The sequence below is a fragment of the Haliotis rufescens genome, unplaced genomic scaffold (assembly GCF_023055435.1).
Source record: "Haliotis rufescens isolate VD_foot unplaced genomic scaffold, xgHalRufe1.0.p SCAF_1, whole genome shotgun sequence".
Taxonomy (NCBI): Eukaryota; Metazoa; Mollusca; class Gastropoda; order Lepetellida; family Haliotidae; genus Haliotis; species Haliotis rufescens.
Genome location: NW_025963779.1, coordinates 59620576 through 59642600, shown reverse-complemented (window position 1 = coordinate 59642600; position 22025 = coordinate 59620576). Strand labels below are relative to the sequence as shown.

Genomic DNA, 22025 nt, shown 5'->3' with positions numbered 1-22025 from the left:
CTTTCAAGAGGAATCCCAAACCTTCTCTTACTGTTATGAATGTCTAAGTGAAAGCAAAAAAACATTAAAGTGCAACAAAGCATTTTCCATGGACTTGTTTATTTGCTATTTTGATATACATGTGTTCAGACTGATTGAAAAATATACAATATCAACTATAAATTTCTTCCGTGAGTGAATGCGTGTAATACTTGCATATTGGCTCCCCAGTTCTCATAATGCTTCATATGAAAGCAAAATTGTGTGTTATATTAACATTATCTCTTATGTCAGTGACTGATTTCAAACCACCATGATATTAGTTATAGTGGAGGACAATAGAATAGTTTAATTTTCCAACTGACTGCGACTTTGATGCACACGATCTGGACAAACCCCGCCAACTAAACAAGTGGAACTGTTTTGGTTTTCAACAAAACAATGTCGTCCAGGAACAAACATTCAAGTCATATGTGACGGCAATCAACAGTCACTACACAAATACTCGCGTTCAGCGCCCGACACTTAACTCTGCAGCCTTCACACAAAGGTCTACACATTTGTAATTCAATCATTTTAAATGTAAAATCACATTTAAGTTTTGTAACAATCCCGTTATCATAATGCCGACGTTGCCATCAACAGTTACCTCCTGAACATCGGCTTTCTCAATTCAAACTCAATAACAAGACAGAGCAGGATACAATCACCAAATCCACAGTCGTCCGCACTGTACATACATATTTCAGTCAATAACGCGTATTTCATTTTTAAATACTAATCCAAACTGGTTTCACATCAAAGAATAAAGCCACTGACTTACCTGTGCACATCCCCGTCTCTGTTGCACCCAAAACCGCTTTTGCAGTACACCCAGAGAGCAAGACGTCCGTCAGCCACGTTCGCAGCCCATACAATGAATTGTCCATGACATCAGCTGATTGTTGACGTATTTTGTCTATGACGACATAACTTATGGGGACACAATAAACAATGACGTGGCTCCATTGTTGACGTCACAGATTTCTGCTTGGCTACATCACCACTTTGTTCCAGACCGTTTGTGGAACCCTGTATTTATTTGGTAAGGGTCGCTCCTTATTGTCCGGGCCTGTGCGACAGATGGGACCCCTTTATCAACCCATCATGACGTCCTCAATCATGGATATAGCACAGATTGCAAACAAAATACGGGACAACTACAGTAAACAACGCAGATCAATTCCAAGCAACGGGGGGCGGTCGGGTAGCCTAGTGGTTAAAGCGTTCGCTCGTCACGCCGAAGACCCGGGTTCGATTCCCGACATGGGTACAGTGTGTGAAGCCCATTTCTGGTGTCACCCGCTGTGATATTGCTGGAATATTGCTAAAAGCGGCGTAAAACCAAACTCACTCACTCACTCCAAGCAACGGAAGCTAAGCTCCGTAAGACACTGGCGTTTTAAGGGAAATATGCTCATCATTAGTTGAATGAGGCGTCTTAGCAGAGGGCTCTCATACTCCCAACCCAATACTGCAAAAAACACTCTCAAACATCGTGGCAACTGCCTTGTAGATGAAGCGAAAAGTCACAAGCATAGACCAACTAACTTCCTTCAAACAAATATTTTCTGGAAGCACCAACGCAATCACATCTGATACCTACTTATGTGAATTGTTGATTCCTTGTCAAAGCAACGGATATATTATTAATAATAACTATGTATTTCACACACCATGATATTAGTTATATTGGAAGACAATGGAATGCTTTGATTTTCTAAGTGACTGCGACGTCGATGCACAGGATCTCGACAAACCTAGCCAACTTTACAATAACTCGTTTTGGTTTTCAACAACACAATCCGGACAAACCCAGCCAACTATACTTCATGCCCCATTTTACGTTGACACAATACTTGAGTTTTTTCGTCTTTGTTTATCCGTTCTGACATGAGGCCGTTCCCACCTGCTCCCATTTGACCAAACAACAGTAACAGCAACAGTAACCTTGTGTCAGTGAACATTGTCAACATGATCCACTTGTGGTCTTGAATATGTGTAGATTGTCCTGTTGTTACTGGAATAAAAGACATTGAAATATCTATTTTTGTTTAACTTTGTGTCGTACGTGGAAAAGCTGGTACTTTGGTACAGTCCATTTCCGTGTATGGAAAGAGATGTTGAAGCATATCCCAGCGCAGCCATACACGTTGTAGGCACAATGAATTGTACGTATAAGGATACTGAACCGTTATAATATATACATGGTATATAGTTTTTTCACCAGGTAACTTTGTCGTCGTTTTAGCCTGATTCTGGGGCACCATCAATTTCTTGTTCGAATAACGTTTATGAACTTCAAATAATAGTCTGACAAAACATACTATTTAACTTCCGGTCAAAATTCAACATGGTGGTAATATCATTTTCACGTGTGTTTGAATTTTGTTAATCGACAGGAAGAATGTTTAAAAGTGTAATTCATCAGTTTGTTCGTCCCTTAGCACTGTGCTCGTCATCAACACAGGTTCCATTGCGAGGATATGCGCGACGGGGACACATTCCATTCTACAAACCGTCAGAGTTTGTTCAGTTGAACGAATATGATGTTGCAGACGAATCAGAAATAATTTCAGACTTGGATCAAATTGAAGACCAGCTCCTCCGGTCTAAGGCAGATAAGACACGGTTTGTAACCATACCAGCTTCCGATTTTCATATTACTGGCACTAATCATTGTCTGCCTCGACTGTCACCACGGGCATGGATGAATTTTTCATTTGTTTGGATTGATAAAAGCCTAATGCGAATATTAAAGCTGTCGTTTCTACAAATGTAGATGATGATTTAGGTTTTATGCTGTTAATAGATCCGCTCGACCCCCCCCCCCCCCCCAAAAAAAAAAAAATAAATAAATAAATAAAAATAAATAAATACAATAATAATATAGATAATTGGATTATATATAATTTATAAAAGGAGGATTGAGCGGCAATGCATGCACACAATAACAGTTTGTGTGTGTTGGGGGTGGGGGGGGGGGGCGGGAAGAGGGAATGAAACGGTTCATGAACATGTATCTGTATCATGATATCAGCTGCAGTTGCCATATCCAAGCAATGCTCCGGTTTCCCTTTACTGTCTGACATACAACCTCATAGACTGGTTGTTAATCATACATACTTGGATATGGCCCACTAATGAACCTGTTATCATGGTTATTGAATCCAAAGTAGCGTTTGATTAGCATTTTTCATTGCCATTTTAAGACCACTTTTGTTTCTGATTGAAATGTTTACATGTAATCATTCATCTATGATTCATGTCGACATACAAAAGTCAAGAGGATGTAATTACTGTCCTTTTTAACATGTTTATGATTTGTTTATGTAGTATAAGAAAAGGTGGACAGTTGTTTTTTATACTAGGGTTACAATACACAGAATTTAGGAATATCTTCAATATGGTACAGAAGCTGGTTTAGTTTGGTCACAATTTTGTCATTAAAACAAGACTGATTTTGTTCCAGAGAAGAAAAGAAAGAAAGATTGTTGCTGAAAAAGAAGATCGTGCAAAGGAAATACTTCAAGAAAGCATCTGAACTGAATCTCCTCTCATGGAATGCAAAAGAACAAATTCGATATCTTAACTCTGAATACCCTCACGAGTGGACTGTGACCAGATTAGCAAAGAGCTTTCCTGTATCGGAGACAGGCATCATCGCAATTCTCAAATCAAGTTATGTGCCAAAACAACAGTGGGAAATAGAAAGACATGATAATCGTGTCCGTAAGAATTGGCTTGCCGTGAGATCTTACTTGAAGAAAAATGATAATGCGTTGGAAGACATTGAAGGTGGACCAGTAGAAGAATCAGTGAGGCATCTTACATCATCAGATAAATTTGCCTTGGTAATAAATGCAGGTGGCATTGACGGTGTTGTTGTTCCAGATAGGCTTACTTCACAGACACACCAGAGGAAAGTTGGACTTTTTGAGTCCATAGTTACAGATTTTAAAGCAACCAGAGAACCAAAACATCAGTATGCTAAACATTTTTCTGATGATAAGTCTTTGCTTGCAGAAATTTCCAGTATGGATAATTTGAAGTCAGATAGAGAAAACGAGCTGCTTGTTTCTGATCATGTAACAGATGCAACAAAGAGAGAGGATGCAACAGAAGCGGGAGCTCCTTCCCGCCGCCAGAAAAGATTAGCACAGACCCTTGGTATGGGAAAAGTAGAGTTAACATCACTCAGCGATTCACAACTAGAACACTTGAGTATGTTTGAAACTGGGCCAATTAACAGTGTCCGCCAGACAAAACGCAATTCTATGTGGTCAGAGGTAGAGTCTGAATGGAATGCTGATCAGCTACATGTGGAAGATACAAAGAGAGAGCTTCAAATAAGAGATAACTTGACAATTTCTGAACTTAAACAGGATAACATGGATAGGTTTCATGAAAAATCAGAGAAGTACCCTTCCATGTTAATGAACAGGAAATCCTCAAGCAAAAGGGAAGATGTGTATGAAAAGGACAGTTGTGTATATGATGAAGATGGAGAGTTTCTGTATAAAAAACCATGACATTTTCATACCATTTCATGTTACTAGCCTGTAGGGTTGTTTTGACAATAAAGTTTACATGTGAAAGTTTCAAAAGGAAAGTGTACCCTTAACTAGAAAGAGAGCTTTCATTTATACTGTTGTATTCACAGTAAGCATGGTAAGGCCAGTGTACATGGTATAACGAATCACTAGATTATCATCATGGTCATCCCCTCCCATCTTCGTCTTAAACTTCATGTCATACCGCTTTTAACATGTTAAATATTTGATTAAGCTTTGTCAGGTTGTTGAATAGATATGTTCCAAAAATGACTGAATTGATCTTTATAAGGATCAATTCAGTCCTTTTTGGCACATATCTATTCATCAAGGGAAAAAAACCATGATAATCTAACAATTAATTTATAAAAAGCTAATGCTTAGAAACTGGTAAGGTTGAACCAAGTGTACAGCTCATATTGTTTGTATGTCCATCTTGTATGAGTGAATAAAACCTGCCTCAGTGAGAGCCACAATCATGTGGGGTGTTACCATGGAGACCAGGACGCAAGTTATCAATGATGGCTAGGCAAAATAACTCCCTACAATCCAATATGCAGACAATTTAGCTCATGCAATAGGATGAACCCTTGTTGGTTTCATAATCACTCGCTATTATTTCAACAACACTGAAGCAAATATCAGTGACTGTAACCATGGTAACTGTGTCTTTAATCGCAGAACACAATACATACAAATATTTACAAAACAATAAGATTTATTGACTTTTCCTGAATAATGGTGATATATGTATACAAAATGTAACAAACAATGATGGCACAAAAAAGAATGTATATCAGGGTACAGTGATATCCTATATCTGCATCAACTGTACAAATGGAAGTAGCAGAAAATTTGATTGTTTAATCAATTAATGTCAAAAATTGCAACGTTCCAGCAATATGATTGCGGCCTTTAGATAATCAAGTCTGGACAAGACAAAGAGTGATTAATATTATGTGTAATGTCCCATGCCACTGCACACCATGTCACCAAGTGTGACCACAGGATCCATGTAGTCGCCTCTCATGACAAGCTCAGGCTGCTGGGCATCTATTCCATTGCTGAGTGCGGCGTTAAACAACAAACCATCCAACCAACCCAGAAGCCCTGCTGGAAAAGGTTGATGAAACTGAAGTGAAGCTAAATGAAACACCCTAGTCCACAGCACAGAAAACAGGCACCCATAAACCAGCCTGGAGCAGACAGACCACTGGTGTGAGATTCAACCCACGCACAGTGGCGCAACAACACCGGTAACAATGTTCATTCAGAAGAGGCATTCTGATTGGTTGTTGAAGTAAGCGCAGGAGAGAAATTCTGTTCTTTGTTGGTGAAAAGATGGACCTGGTGACATCAATTCACATATGAGGCTATGGTCGCGACGTAGTCCAGGGTATATATCATAACATAAATGAATGGTGATATAGTAGGCTGGATTATCGAGGGTGTGTTGCTCCAAGCACTAAGAGAAACTATTCCTACATTTGTCACAATCTTTTTTCTCTAACACTAATTTCTCCAATGCAGTAATATCCTCCCTCAACCCCAGATTCTGTTTAAACAATACAATACTGCTATTTGTCTCATGTACATCATCTTCCCGAGGCAAGTGAGTTAACTGACTATAAAAGTCCAGTTTCCACCCTTGCCGAACTAGACTGGTATTATGGAGTTACATTTTGGCTGGACTAACGAGTCTATGCGTAGTCCAATCAAAATCGAAATCCGGTTCGTAAATTGTCGTGCAGAATTGGGTCGATTGCAGTATTTGCAAAGCATGTGCACCTCGAACTCGTCAGCAGATATTTTCCAAATCTTTTCTATTTTTAATCAAGGTGCTCACATGATTTGATGCATTTCGCGATGTAAGACCCGTTTTATCACAATATAGATCTTGATTATCGATCAGATCATCCTGACTTGGCCCCACCATTTTGGGTGAAGCAAATGCAAGTGATACGAGAGGTGGAATCTCATTGGTCCATAGGAGAGGCTTAGAGGGGACATCACTGGTAATAGCCACTGGTGGCGCTACGATCAAGTCCAGTAATTCATGCCTAATTCGGCAAGGGTGGAAACTGGACTTTTAAAGTCGGTTACCTCTTGCTTCGGGAAGATGCATGTACATTGTCCATCTAGTTCTCCTTGTTCAATCCCTCCGCGAATGTGTTCACTGCCCTGTCAACTATTACAAGAAACAGGTACACAAGCAATACAGCAGTGAAGGTCACAAACATGGCCGCTCCCTCAAAAACAAAACGAGGAGCAAATATTTTCCACACCATGAGGTGGCGCCGATGTAAACCTGCAGCCGCCATAGCACCAAGCACCTGCAACAGACGAGGGATTTAATTATTGGTGAGTGAGTATCTAACAGTATCTGTCTAATAGTATTTGTCTTATCACGGCATGTCAGTTCAATATGTGAAACCGCCCAGACTGATGCAAGCCTTACTGGCTTCTACCTTGTTTACCATTTGATTGAAACCAAGGGTAGGTGCTGACAAACCAAGAAACATAATCAGGGCAAATGCAAGATTGGAACCCAGTCATGTATTTCTGGAATACATAAGGATGCAACACCACATGCAAATTTTGGCAATATTGACAACAGTGCCATCTGTATTCTACAACATATGACAATAACACTGATTCATCTTCTTTGACCACATCTCTTGCAACAACTAGCGCTTTGAACATTAAACAGGTTCATTACTAACGGTATTCAAGGTTAGAACTAAACTCGAATCTTTTCTAGCCCAAGTAAAAATCAAAAGCCTTTGTGGTGTTAAAGTAGCTGAGAGTTTGTACTAGCCCTCAGGAATCTGTACTAGCCCCAGGTACCCAAGATGTTACTGGATTTCAATAACGCACACTCTTTTATGAGTGAGCGAGTGAGTGAGGTTTTACGCTGCTTTTAGCAATATTCCAGCAATATCACGGTTGGGGACCCCAGAAATGTGCTTCACACATTGTACCCATGTCGGGAATCGAATCCGGGTTTTCTGCAGGACGAGCGAATGCTAGAACCATTTGGCTACCTGACCGCCCCTCAAGGTAAGGAGGTTTCACTGTATGTATTGCCAATCGTAAATCATCAAACAAAACACATATCATTAGCCTAAATACGTCTTATCATTAATTTTCACTATGAAGACTGGCTCCGAGGTTTAGTGGACAGAGCGACTGGCCAGAGAGCGGAAGATCGATGGTTCGAATCCCTGCCGCGTCATAAATGACATAAATAGAGATCAATTTCAGCCTACTGGTACCTTCATAAGAGTGAAATATGCTATATATATATATATATATACATAATCAAATTATCATGAAGTTTAAAATTAAGACTGACTGCCAGTAAAATACAGGGCACAAAAAGAAAGTAACAAGCAATTCCAAGATGTCATGATTTATTAGCCTTACCTTAAATGCTGAAAACAGTAATAAACCAAACACAAGTCTCATGATGTTTTTCCTGAATGAAGTTCTGTCATCGTATGCTACAAAGTCCCCTCGCCACACACGGTCCTTCTTTGACACATGCCGCATTAGCTGGGACACAACGCCTTCTAGATGGGGCCAGAACAACAATAAAGGGGAGATAACTATGAAGAACACTTGTGAGGCAAACGTGTTGAGTGCGATGAGGACTGCGGGGATGACGTTGTATGTGAAATCGCCATGGAAACCAGTGAATGCCGACTCAAATCTGATGGCAGGAACAGTTGTTTGATGTCCAGTTGCAAAGAAGAATGTCGACATGAGGAGACCAAGTGTGACAATGGCTGACAATGGAACAAGATGATGTCTGTCTGAAATGATAACCATGTTTCAAATGTTAAGTAAAAATAATGAAACAAGAGTCATCAGTTGATGACAAACTCCCCGGCCCCCACAAATTCAAAAGAACAAATCATGTGACTGTTACTTTAAGTCCAACAGTTTAAGAGAATTTCTATCTAATCTGTCTGTCCGTATACAAGAGTAGTTATTGAGCTATCAAACCAATACTATGGAATTGGGATTTCAGAACTTTGAATTTCTAAGTCAAAGTCAAACTTGTTGCCATGGAAATGAAAAACATAATAATTATAAAAATCCCTAAGTATCAAAAGGCAGTATTTGACAACCTGGTCTTTGTGTGTGCAAAGTGTCATGTAAGAATACCTTTTAGTTTCAGAGATATGGTCTGGACAGACACACTACTATGTACACAGTTAAAGTCAAACTTGTTGCTAGGGATATGGGAGAAAAAATAATTGTTTTCAATTTCCTAAATAGGAAAAGGAACCACTTCAGCCCCTGATTAATACCTGTACCAAGTTTGGGTGAAAATCGTTGCCTAGTTTTCTTAGTTCTGCTTCGGAAACAACACCTACCTCTGTTTCAGCAAAGTCTAAATTGTTTCCATGGAAACAGGGAAAAATCAAATTTTGAAAAATTCCTAAAAAGCAAAAGGTACCACTTCAGCCCTTGGTTAATACATGTACCAGGTTTGGTAAAAAGGACTTCATGGTTTTCAAGTTGTGCTCCAGAAACGAAATCCTTCAGCCCCTTTTGAGACTAAGTCCAAATTATTTCCATGGAAATCAAGAACAATAAAAATGTAAAAAATCTACAAATAGCAAAAGGCACCACTTCAGGATCTGTTTGATATATCTCCCAAATTTTGTTGCAACATATTGAACGATTTTTTAGTTGGGCTATGGAAACGAACTCCATACCTCTATGAGACAGAGTCCAAATTGTTTCCATTGAAATTGAGAAAAGTAAAAATGCCCAAAATCAGTAAATAGCAAAAGGCACCACTTCAGTTTTTCATTTTTCCATGACACCCCCTCCCCCTCCCCCTTCACTATCATAAATGACCAGTCCCTAAACAATGAACAAATCGTTTGTGACCGCCTCGGTGAGCATCCGCCCGGAGAGCAGAAGGTCCGGGGCTCGATCCCCCGGCCGTGTCATACCACAAGATGTTAAAAAGTGGTACTTCTTGTTACTGTGCCTGGAACTCAGTATTAAGGGGCTAAAACAACTACTGGTCGGCTTGGAGTCGGTACACTGTGTCTGATGTTTAAACTGTGGCATGGTATATCAGTGGGCTGGTGTAATATATTCTAAATTAATCAGGACTAATACAAGTGCACCCCTCAACACACACACTGCCATATATGTGCAATGATCTTGGACAAGTGTTAAACCCGTCCTTACCTCAAATCGTTTGTAACTTCTTTATTTGAAAAAATAGAACTGTGTTGTTTTGATGTCAGGCAACAATTTGCATCTGGTAGTTGTACTTTTGTTGAAACATGTCACCAATAAGGTACATTCTGTGACATGTTATCCTGTTACAGTTACATGTATAGTAAGCTTCAGGAAAGAGAGGGTGGTGGAGATAGTCATATGTACATTCTTATTACCTGTTGTTTCAATATGATGAAAGACGCTTGCTCCATAAATCTCATAAAAGACATACACAGTCAGGAGAGCAAGAAGAAGACTTGGTGCTAATCCATCACCTAGCAACAGGGACAACAACAGCCCTGTCACCATAACAACCTGTAAAAGGCTGGCACTATAGACAGTGCCCAGTCCATACACAACTGGCGGTTTTGCATCTGTATCTGCCTCTGCTCTCAAGCGATCTCGGAGATGTTTGTACACAGTGGGGATGATCTGAGGCCCGTCTAAACCTCCATAGGGAATTGCGATTGAAGGATCCCTAGCAGAGGGTCGCTTGTACACACACAGTGGCTTGAAGACCAGGATGAGGATGGAGAGTAGGAGCGACACGTAGACAAGCTGGGCCAGAAGCACCTGCTGCCACCAAGGGAGATAATCCAGGACCTGCACTGGGAGTCCTTGCAGAGCCCAGTGTAGACAACAGCAAACTCCCGCAAATGGATATGCGAATCTCATGCACATCACAGTTGGTGAGTATCCATTGAGGTTGCCATAACACTTCAGCCACTGGCGGATGGAAATGATGAAAGCTGATAAAGCAGCGATACTGAAGAAATATCTGACGTTTCGATAACCGACAGCATCAACTGCCAAGTTTGCAAGAGGTTTCATGAATATAGTGTTGTTGCAGAACCACTGTTCTTCTCTACATGCACGGAATGGAACCGACAGACGAAGACACACACTGCAGGTCAAGGTGAAGACAAGGGTCAAGGTCACTGGGTGAGACACAAGGCTCAGGATGTTGATGGTCAGTTTGGACTTACTGCGTCTTGCTGCTATTTCTTTATGACTCTTCTGTGATAAGTAGATTGACATGTTGTACTTAATATTTTTTAAGCCAAACATCCAGATCATGGTTTGTGAGAAGAACATTGTTACACTATCTTCCAGTACCACGAAACTATTTGAGAAGTAAACAAGAAAATACAGAACACAAATTGAGATTCCAAAAATATCATCAAAGCTTAACGAATGTTGGATATTTTGTGACTTCTGGCTTCCTTCAACCTTGGTTGCTCCATAAAAGGAATTTTTGATCAAAATCCACAGAACTAGAAGCAGCATGCCCCCTAACACAAACAACATCATTGGATTCACAAAATCCGACAGAAAAACAGTTTGCACAATGGCATACACCAGATACACCCATGCTGCAGTAGTCGCCACATACACAGGGGTCCAAGAATCGCTTCCATCTCTCGTCAAACAACGCAGTATCAGTATGTTAATACTTAAACCTACAGCCATAGTTAATATCCCAATCAAAATGGACATTACATCAAATTTAGCCCATATTCCCTGGCATATTTCCCGAACATCTGTCATAAATTGAGCATAATGATCTTCTAATTTCTGGAATCTTTTCAAAATATCGGCAGTTTCTCCTTCTTGTACCATAGAGGTCAGAAGACTCTGGAGGTCAGTCTCTGAATGTTGAAGCAGTTCCTGCAGTCTGCTCCACTTGTCCTGGGGGAAATCAGATGAAACTTTTGAGTAGGTCTTTAGGTAATTGCTGATCTGGTGTGCATTGAGACGGAGTGCCTTGACGGAATGATACACCTGCTTGATGTCGCTGGTGCTCGTCTTCCACCAGGAACAGTGTGTGAAGAGGTCCTTGATCACCATGCCCAGGTTGGAGAAGGGGATGGGTACACCCAGCAGGAGAGCCAGGGTGGGGACGAGATCAGTCTGGGCCACAGAGTTCACAACGTCCTGAAACCACAGAATCAGTAGATGTTACTTAGTTCATTAGTTACTCATTCGACTTCAATCCTTATAGTAAACTTGACTTTGCAAAATCTGTATTCATAGGATATAATTGATTTAGCTTTTTAGGCCACATACTTTCTCTGAAGATTGTTACAGTTGTTATTTAACTAAAATATTTTTTGCCTTGAATATACATTTCTGAAAAAGGACTATTTTTTGCCTTGACAAACATTGAGCTCTCATTTGGTCAGGAAGACCTACCAAAAAACTCCACAACGTCAACACGTTTACGTAGGGTTAATGTAAACTCATAACAGACAACATGTTTGGAAAATAAGCAATCAGCAGGCAAAGGCCACAAAATAGTATTTTCTGACTGATATAGATGCACTACCCCATGCAGAGACAACTAACGCACTGGTTTATAGTCTGTAGCTGCCAGCTGAGATGGACTGTAGACAAACAGCCCTGCTTCCAACTCATCGTCGCTGTCTCCACCATGATCACCAGTCTTCGTCATTCCGTGGTCCCCCAGCACAAACAGCACAGTATCATCCTTCATCTCCCGTGTCACATTGCTGAATACAAAATTGAAAACATGTACCTTTACTCAGCAACATCTGACACAAATGGTTTTTTTCTTAAAACCATATTGGTTTGCCAATAACTTACCTGAATGTTAGGACTTAGTAGATTTTGCATTCAAAATTATTTCACTCATATAGCAACGTGCATGCATGTGTGTGTGTGGCTGCTTGTACTAGTCTGGTTTTACAGGGCTTCCCCACTGAGATACTATGCAACAGTTTTACATGGATATCCCACTCAGACACATCACAGGGAATCTGAGCCAGCCAGTCATTGTTTATTTCCTTTATGTCAAGTGTCGGGCAGGATAGTACCATCTTTCAATATGATGTGGACATGGTATCAAACCACTGACCTGCTTCCCCACACTCCCACATGATAAACAGGTATTTGAATGCTGGGATCAAAAGGGACATAACGCCACAATGTTAAATCATTTACTAATAATGGAATGTAACTCCTTGGCATGTCAAGTGTTCATCTGTCATGATATAAATCATCATCTCTACTTCACTTCACGGGTTTGTACGTACTCCATTCCTCCATCACCAATTCTCAGTCTTAAGAGATGCTGGCCAATTATTATTTACCTGAGCATCTGATCCATTTGTGAAAGTTTTTCTGCCATTGCTGGATGATTAGGTCCAAATCTATGACCACAATGATCAACTCCGAGAAAATGTGCTATCATGATATCCCAGTTTCGTTTGCGAATTTCTGGCATGAGATGCCGAAGTATGCCATTGTCAACTGTATGGAGATCTTTAACGTTGAAAGATGGAAACGGGAATGCTTTAGAAAAACGGTTAGGAAATAGTCCGATCCACGTATCATCCCCAAGAAATTTTATCTTTTTATCTTGTGTAATTAACTGATCAATGATGTTATCTTCGGTTATTTCAGCACTAGCAAAGTTTGCCCCAGCATCTACAAAAGTAGGCAAACTACCAGTTGTAAGTCCCTTTATGCGTTGTAACGTGGTTGTTGGGGGGTCTGCTATAAACCTATATAATCTGGAATGTTTTGGTTTGCGATTCAAAACATTATTCAAGAAAGGAAGTTTGTTCAAGAAAAATGATTTTGATTTCAGCTTCGGGTCATACTTCATAAATTCGTATTTCAAAGCGTCGATAACAATAATTATTGCTCTTTTGAATCTGGAATGTTGCCAACACCCGTCGTCTCCATGATCATCCTTCTGCACCGAAAAATCAGCATGACAGGTGCTGTTTTCATTGACAACCGATCGTTTCAGTAGAAAGCCTCTGGTAAAAATTAGACACCCTGTCGTATAAATCACAATCAGACTGATCACAAGTACACAGACTTTAACGCCCTGCTGCATTATTGAAGCAAGTGTCAGTGCTGTTGAAGAAATACAGTAAAACAGTTACTACACAACAATTTCTTTCTTATTCATGCCTGAGGCATGGACGCAGACATCTTGCAGGTACGCGCTCATTATTTCCCGATAGTTGATTGGTTCAATCTTTCAGGCGCAAATGTCAGATACTATTTGTCAAAGACACATTTCAAGATGTCTATTCCATCAATGAAAAGTCCTTATTTGTATGATTGTTCAGTACAAGACAATATTTGGATTTTTCAGTCGATACTTGATTGGTACTCGATACAACCGACTGAGTTACAATTCAAGTTCATTGTTTACATATTTAACTTCATTGTAATTGCAAAGTAGGCAATATAGTTAGTGTGTAGGAATATCGTACCTATTTTGTTTGACGTCAAAATCGCCATTTTCCGAGGAAAGAGAGCCAGACTGTTGTCAAGCGAAGTTTCCCTTGAAAATGTCTGACGTTGAAGAATCTAACCAGGTAGTGACGGGGAATTTATGTGCTTAAATTTACATTTATCGACAGCAGATACAATGTTGTTTGGGAAACCTATTTTTAACTTTATTACGACACACATGGGGATTATTAAAGTGTTCGTGTTTACCTTTCGAAAAGTGTTCAAGTTCACGCAGCAATAAATGTCCGCTGTGAACCAATTCAACATATGTGTTTGTCTCAGTGGATGGAATGAAATTATTTGGAAACTGAGTATATGTTTATTTTTTTCACGAATCAGACCCGGTTTTGCTGTGGCTATTTGCAACAGTCAACTAAATAATGTTTGTATTCTGACATTATGCTCACACACCCTCTTGTGCACTTGTGCAGTGTGCACTAGTGTAGTGTTCACTAATAGATAGCATGAGTTGATGATTAGAGACGTAAGTTCAGAACATGTACTTTCACAACAGCAAGAGCATGTTCTAAACTATGTCAAGGCAACTTCACCGGAAGGGGAATAAATCGTGAATTCAAGAAGGTCGTTTGAATTTGACTGTGTCGAATTTCCGCGATGAATTATGTGGTGTACTAAAGTTTCATATTTTGTTGAATTCTCCTGCTTCAAACATGGCAAATAGCCAGTAGGGGCTGATGACATTCCTCATTGTCATGTTAACTGTCTGTCAGGTGTCATTGTTTTGTTGGCCTTGAACCCTGTTGAAGCTATTATGACAAGCTCAGCTGAAGTGTAGAATCCTGGGGATCCGGCAGTTCAGATGTGTTGCTAGACTGGAAGCAGTCCCTGTTTCTTTTATGAGTTTCAAAGAAGACTGGTATATCTTTTCACAATCTCTCTTCCAAAGGCATGACACCTCCATTTTGCAGCATTTTTTAAACAATGTTTCAAATTTATTTATTTGTTGTATTTTGTATTTTGTTTGTTAGCTTGTTGAGGATTTTTTGATGCATTATTCTCATGATGTTATAATATAATAGAGATTGCTCATGTCTAATATGTTACTTGCGTTGTAACATTCAGCAGAGAATTTTTGTTTGTTGTTTAATGCCACACTCTGCAATATTCAAGCTATGTGACAGCGGTCTGTAAATAATCGAACCTGGACCAGAAAATCCAGTGATTGTCACCAAGAGCACCAATCCTTGCAACTGTAATACAATGACATGCATAAACCACATCAGCAGGCCTGACTGCCCGATCTCATTTGTCGCCTCATACGACAAGCATGGGTTGCTGTAGATCAATTCTAACCCGATCTTCACGGGTATGCCTCCAGCAACTTACGCTTGTTGAAATCATGTTATTGGATCAGATGGCTATACTCAGTGACTTGGTAGATAGCATGTTAAAGGGCCCTGACATCATATATTAATCCCTGGTAGTGGTTTGTCTCACTTGATTATTTATAGACTGTCTCATATTGCTGGAATATTCCCTAGTGGGGTGTTGTACAACTCACAAATAATAGTAAATAACAAGAACTATATCTGTACATGGTGATGACAATTTCAGCCCCAGCCACAGCCCCAACCACAGCCCCAACCACAGCCTGACAAGAAGGCTTTGGAGCAGAGGGAGGCTGACAAACTCAAGGCCAAGTACCCATCTTTAAGCAACTCTGGCGGCTCAGCACTACTCCACAAGAGACTGGCAAAAGGAGTAAGTAGCGCTTATCATATCGTGTTATTCTACATACAGGTGACAGGGGTAGATTTAACAACAAATTTGTATGTAGCCAGCAAGGCTTCCTCCTTTTAAAAGTTACTGGCCCTTCTCCAAACTAACTGGCCCACGACTAAATGATGAGGCCGCAAAGTGTCCGAACCTGAGGTCGCATAGCCTCCTAGCGTGGCTCTGATTTTTTTATAATTTCTCACCCTTATAACGCCTTTTCCTGTGCTCTGAGGTTAAATCTAAGCTTCTATTTGCCTCATTTTGTGGTGATTTATGAGCAAATGAAAATGTTGTACGCATTACAAAATGGCGGCCGGTTGTCATTCTACCGAGATGACGTCATGTATCTTTCTTTTAGCTACCCCATTCATACAAACATGATTAGAAAAATTGTGAAAATGCCACAAGTTGTCAGATAAACTATCACATTTCTTATTTTAACATCAAAATATCAGATGAGCTTTTCAATTAATGTTGTATTTTTCAAGTTTACAAAATATCAAGGTCTGAAGATGATTGTGTAAATTGTCACACAGCTGAGTAAAAGTAGTTATTTTGTTTGTTTGTTGTTTAACTTGGAACCATAAAGCTTTTATTATGGTGGTCTAAATGTAATGCAGTGATTGTCATCATGAGCAACGATCTACATAATTGGGATATGATGTCATGCAAGTCAACAAGCATGGGTTACTGAAGACCTGTTCTAACCCAGATCTTCAGAGTGTAAAAACAATTAGGAGAGCTATGTCATGTAGCCCTGAAAGCAAAAGAAAACTACATGTTATGAAACATACAATTCATTTCATGTTTCAAGTTAGAAAAATGGTAGCGCTGTGACATACTATTTTAAGAGTCAACTTTTTCAACAGGAAGTTAATGAATAAAGTAGGTCTGATATTTTGATTTTCTGCAGTTTATGGGATACTTTTGTTATTATACAGAATTAGTTTCCATGTACAGATTCTAAATTCTGATAAGGATGTTTGCTATGTGCGACTGTCAAATATTTTGTTTTCATTCTTCATAGTTTTAATAGGTTCAAACAAATAGGACGTGTATCTGTAATATGTTCTATGTGCATGCATATACGGACACATACTAGTGAGTGAAAGTATGTATGATAGGCTTCTGTCTATTTTTAGCTCACATGACTGAACATCAAGTGAGCTATATCATGGCCTGAATTGTACATCACAAACACCTTCTCAGAAACCACTGGACCAGTGAAGCGTAATTTTATATGCTTGTTCACACCAATGATTACACCTAAATGTGTTCAAGAGATTCAAATCCAACTTTCAATAGGGTCATTAGCTATTTTTGTACAAAATGTAGTGACATTTGGTATTTTTGTAATAAGATGTGGGATTCAACATATTTATTCCATTTTTTCAATATATTTTTTACTGCAAAATAATACAGATGAAGTGCAAAATAAATTTATACTCAAAGCAATGATTTATGATTGTTGCAAGTCAAAGGGGGTGCATTGACAAAGTTGAGACTGGAATTAGCGCTTCATGTTGTAAAATAGATGGATTAGATCATGTAGTTGTCAGTCAAATTATTTCATTAGACATTGACAATGAAAATATTTCAGAATATAAATTTTGAGACTATCCCTGTGTTCACGATGCCCTTCAGTTGTTATGTTTATTGCACTGACCCCCTTGTAACAACTGACATTAAAACACCAACTATTACATGATAGTTTGTAAACAACTTTTTCTCTACTTCATGACAATGTCAGAAATTATGGTGACAAGTTGTTAAGGACAAATAAGTATTAACTTTCATGCTCTTTAAGACAAATTGTTGTTTTCGCATCCAATGTGAAGACTTCAAGATGGGGGAGATAATTAGTGTTTGGTGAAACAGTTATTAAAACAAACATATAAAGTATGTATCGATATTTTTAAGTTAGAGTGCCACTATGATCCAAACTTGTATTGAGAGGGAATTGATCCCAATACACCAATGCATCGGTGAATCGTCTCACCACTACTGTACAATTCTTTTCCCTTTGAAATTACACGACAAGGAACTGGACTTGAGCAAGTATGTTTCTACTTGTGAAGACAGCATATTTTGTTCAGTTCATTGAATATTTCTTGAAGCATCCTCAGTATTTATGCAGGAAATATTACAAAATCAATGCTGACAGCCACTTTTGTTCGGTGACTTTTTTAAGACTGTTGACAATATGTCAGGGTGAGCTGCAGTGTCATGGCATGATTTACTTGATTTTATTGCAGTCCCATGTAACTATATTCAATATTTACTCGCATGCTACATTTATGCTGTGTCCATATTTCTCTTCTGGTATTTAGTAGGGCTGCAACGAATACACTATGAGGCGAATATGATTCGTATAATGAATATAGGGTAACGAATACGAATATTTATTCACAAATACAATAACAAGTCAGCAGTTGATATATTATTTATGATATTCAGTGAAACAATATCAAAATAAATTATTTGACATGGCTTGAAAATTATTAATTTATTATACATTAATATACTTCACTTATCAAGGTACTAGTGTCTGCTCAAATGCAACAATGACCAGTGACTAAAATACTGTCACTCATAAAATCTATGCATATAATATGTTCTTAGTTATGGATATTTTAAGGGTCAGAGTATGTAAATGCACATGACTGCATATTCATGAATATTCGATTCTAGTGACCACAAATAACAAATTCAATTCATGAATGGATATGGTTCGATTCACCGAATACGCGAGAGAATCGTATCAGCCCTAGTATTTAGTATTATTTAGGCCTGTCGCAAGGCCTGTCCTAAGGCCTGTTTCAGATACAGTAGTCTACGACTTCTCATTTGCATCTGTTCATGTGCTGCTCCAAGTATGCCAAGTGTGTCAAATATTGCTTCAGCTCGCGACAGTGATAGTTATACTTGACTTCATACTATGATAAGGGTGATGCCTGAATTCAATCAGTACATAATAACATGTGTGGAAAAAGAGATAAGCAAGCTGAAGAGACTACATTGGGTAATTGAACACATTGTTGCTTTTGGTTTTTTTATTTTTGTTCATGGAAAGCTAGCAACTCAAAATAAATTAGATAATACATATTTTTGTGTGCATTTGTTATACAGATGAGCTTATCTTGAGCTTTTTAAGTGTAGTACTTGTCTGCAGCATTGTGCAAAGCAATTGTTTTATGAATGTCTTGAAGAAGGGAAAATTTAAATCTATGTGACTGATTTGATTGAACTATAACTTTTCAATGTTTACTTTCAGCAAAAATATTTTGACTCTGGTGACTACAATATGGCCAAGGCAAAGATGAACAACCCGAAGAGACCTCTTGCACCCAATGAAAAACTTTTCTTGCAAGAATCAATTGGAGAAACTATTCCAACCCCAGAAACCCTTCCACCTCGCAAACCTTCAATAGTGACAAGCAAACTTGCGTCAGGAGCACTCTCTTGATTGGCCAATGGCAAAGTTCGTAAGAGACAATTTGGCTAAGGGGAGATAACTCTAAAGGAAGGCCAATGACTGAAACAGTATCTTGGTTGACATTGTTATGATGGTTACTGTAAGCTTGAACTGACCTGGATGGATGTGTATATAGGGGCGTGTTCTCACACAATCACACTCACAGGGATCTACATGAGTATTCCTTCGTTTTAGTTTATCAGACATACATCGTTATTCATGTGTAATTAGTAATCATGGTAGTGGAATGAAGACCTTTAGTGTTTGGTTTCCTCTTGCTTGTGCCTCTTTGTTGCAGAGCTTTTGTCAAGAGTTAGTGTGCATGTCACCTGCAGAAATACCCTTGTAACTAGATATCATAGTGGTGCTTTTTGATTTCATACCTTTGAAAGTGGTGTTCCCATATCACAGTAGTCCCTATCAAGCATATCAAGCTAGAAGATGAATTCCCAGTAGAATGAATGGCTTTTATGATGAATATCTCTTGAGCACATCAATATCATTCAATATTCTTGTTAATTAGTGACCTGGTTTCATCTCTTCATGCTTTAACTCTCCCACAGCTATCTGATGCATGGTATGCTTAGCCCTGGTAGAAAGCATAATATCAGCTGAATGAGACACTTCAGCCATAAGTGGGTAACAAAAGCTCACAGGTGTTGAAATTAACAGAATAATTTATCAGATTGGCGTTTGCCCACAAGCCAAGATGTCGAGGTTCCCTGAGGGCTAGTAGAATTTCAGGCTTTATCAGGGTGTCCTTGTATGTTGACACTAGTTAAGTTGCGTCCTGTTTGATTTACTTTATTTTGGACATGGTTAAATACAAATATATGAGAGAAAACTCTGGACCTTACATTTGTAATGTATATAATCAAAATTGAAATTAACATGTGTTCTAATCACTCCATTTGTCTTTTCTTCATTGTTGTTGAAAAATGTACAGGCTCTTTATCCTTACTTTTCTTGAAGGCCTCTCTTGTATATAGCTGCCTTGTTTCTGTTCATTGGGCAGATAATGAAGACAAAGAAATCACTTCAGGGCTGGAACTGGTAGCAAGTAGTGAAATAGCACCTGTGAGTCATACGGTATTTTGCTACCTGAGAAATATGTATGGTAGTAAATGACAGACATGTAAGAGGACTTGTCACCTGTTTTTCTGGTTTGCATCTGCACAGTTACTACCCAGGAAACTCTTCCCACTGCTTATATACACACTGTTAATCAAATGATAATGGAGAAAAATAAAATGGTGATAAAATCATTTGTGTTATTTCATTAAAACGTTGGGATTTGCTACAATAGAAGTACCTCAGTGTCAAGTATTTTCTCCACTGCTAGTGGAGGCACGGACATGATGAACTTGTGTTTTGGCATCATTATGTGTAGACTTCAGTTTGAAAGTATTGGCATCTATTATTACGGAAATGCATTATCCTGACTGAGACATTGGAGGCGAAACTTTGTTTCTTTGCAGAAAAAAAAGAAGTAAATTTCTAGCCCTCCCCTTTCTCTATATAATCAATGAAAGCTTCATGCATGGATCCCTAGTCCTTATTTCTTGTTTTGTAGATGTCTTTTAAAAGCTTATCCTAAATTTGTCCGAAGCTTTCATATTTACTACTTCCTACAATGGAGAAATATTATCCATGATGGCTCGTATTACAGGTGCGGCCAGTATGTTAAAGATTGTTGGAATATATTGTGAAAAGTTTGAATGCAAGCGAACTGTGTGCATCACATGTGTATTCAGAATATGTATATATGTAGGTCTTGTTTGTCATTTATTGTTGTATTTGTGGCCATATCTCTCTCATTTAAAATGAGGAACACATTTTCAAAAGCCTGGTGTACATAATCGTACAATGTTCAGAAAAATTTGATGACTAAATGTATGGGATATGGCATCAGAATGGTACACTGAACACATCTGTTATGTATTTAACCTGGTTAAAGTAATCCTTTTATTCAGCTGCAAATTTGCCAGAAAACTTTTTCCTCAACTTAGAAATACATTCAATGTTTCAAGGACCTTGTGTATGTGATCCAGATGAATTAATGTTACAGGATTACATCAGTATGTTTTCCTTCTGTTAAATATTTTTCCAGCATTAATTGTGCTATGTGTTTGTGTCAGTTATAATAGAGTATTGTTTCAGTTATATAGTTGCACCTGAGATTCAGAAAGTTGTAAGTTACAACAAATATCACAGTAATGATTCTTATTTAGTGACTATATCTTGGTTTCATAACTAAGCAACATTTTGAAGTCCATTTCTTTCATAGCAATCTGTACAAAGTATAAAAAGCTTTCAAGTTGAAGCTAATCTCTTTGTCAAAATCATGCAATGATACAAATATTCAACTGTTGGAAATAATTATGTATTAATTTTATGTGTTCAGACATTTAGTGCATGCTTTGTATGAGTAGGAAGTGAAATATATGGACACAGGGTTACAGTTGGAAGATGTTATGATGAAAGCAGCCTGACTAAAAGTTGATGAAAACTAGAAACGTCTTCGTCTGTTCTGTTGTGGTGAATCTATGTCTTGTGAAAGAAGAACAATAGATGCGTCAATATCAAATGTACACTGTTGTTTTAAATAGAACCATCAAGCTTTATAAACTACGCAGGAATTTTATCTGAAATAAAGTTTGATGTTCAGTTTCTAGAAATCTTAGTTATTTTTCCCACTAAACCTGTATTGTTACATGATTGGT

At 38.6% G+C, this 22025-nt stretch overlaps 3 protein-coding genes and 1 long non-coding RNA gene across 4 annotated transcripts in view; 2 read left to right on the top strand and 2 right to left on the bottom strand.

Moving 5' to 3' along the window:
- The window catches only part of LOC125381572, a 74364-nt gene extending 73482 nt beyond the window's left edge, over window positions 1–882 (bottom strand). The window contains exon 1 of the long non-coding RNA XR_007221910.1: window positions 803–882. This is a non-coding gene — a long non-coding RNA (uncharacterized LOC125381572). The remainder of the gene's footprint in view (window positions 1–802) is intronic.
- Window positions 883–2364: 1482 nt separating this feature from the next.
- LOC124131489 (neugrin-like) lies at window positions 2365–5047 on the top strand. Its single transcript, XM_046494776.2, has 2 exons — window positions 2365–2649; window positions 3491–5047. The coding sequence occupies exons 1-2, from the start codon at window positions 2426–2428 to the stop codon at window positions 4548–4550; spliced, it is 1284 nt and encodes a 427-aa protein (XP_046350732.2). The 5' UTR covers window positions 2365–2425; the 3' UTR covers window positions 4551–5047.
- A 224-nt stretch (window positions 5048–5271) lies between these two features.
- LOC124131491 (GPI ethanolamine phosphate transferase 3-like) lies at window positions 5272–13801 on the bottom strand. Its single transcript, XM_046494777.2, has 5 exons — window positions 12929–13801; window positions 12169–12328; window positions 9995–11753; window positions 7998–8386; window positions 5272–6904 (listed from the first exon to the last, which is right to left on the bottom strand). Exons 1-5 carry the CDS (start codon window positions 13681–13683, stop codon window positions 6710–6712), a joined length of 3258 nt encoding a protein of 1085 aa, XP_046350733.2. The 5' UTR covers window positions 13684–13801; the 3' UTR covers window positions 5272–6709.
- Window positions 13802–14017: 216 nt separating this feature from the next.
- LOC124131492 (cAMP-regulated phosphoprotein 19-like) lies at window positions 14018–21974 on the top strand. Its single transcript, XM_046494778.2, has 3 exons — window positions 14018–14173; window positions 15666–15812; window positions 19102–21974. Exons 1-3 carry the CDS (start codon window positions 14147–14149, stop codon window positions 19291–19293), a joined length of 366 nt encoding a protein of 121 aa, XP_046350734.1. The 5' UTR covers window positions 14018–14146; the 3' UTR covers window positions 19294–21974.
- The last annotated feature ends 51 nt before the right edge of the window (window positions 21975–22025 follow it).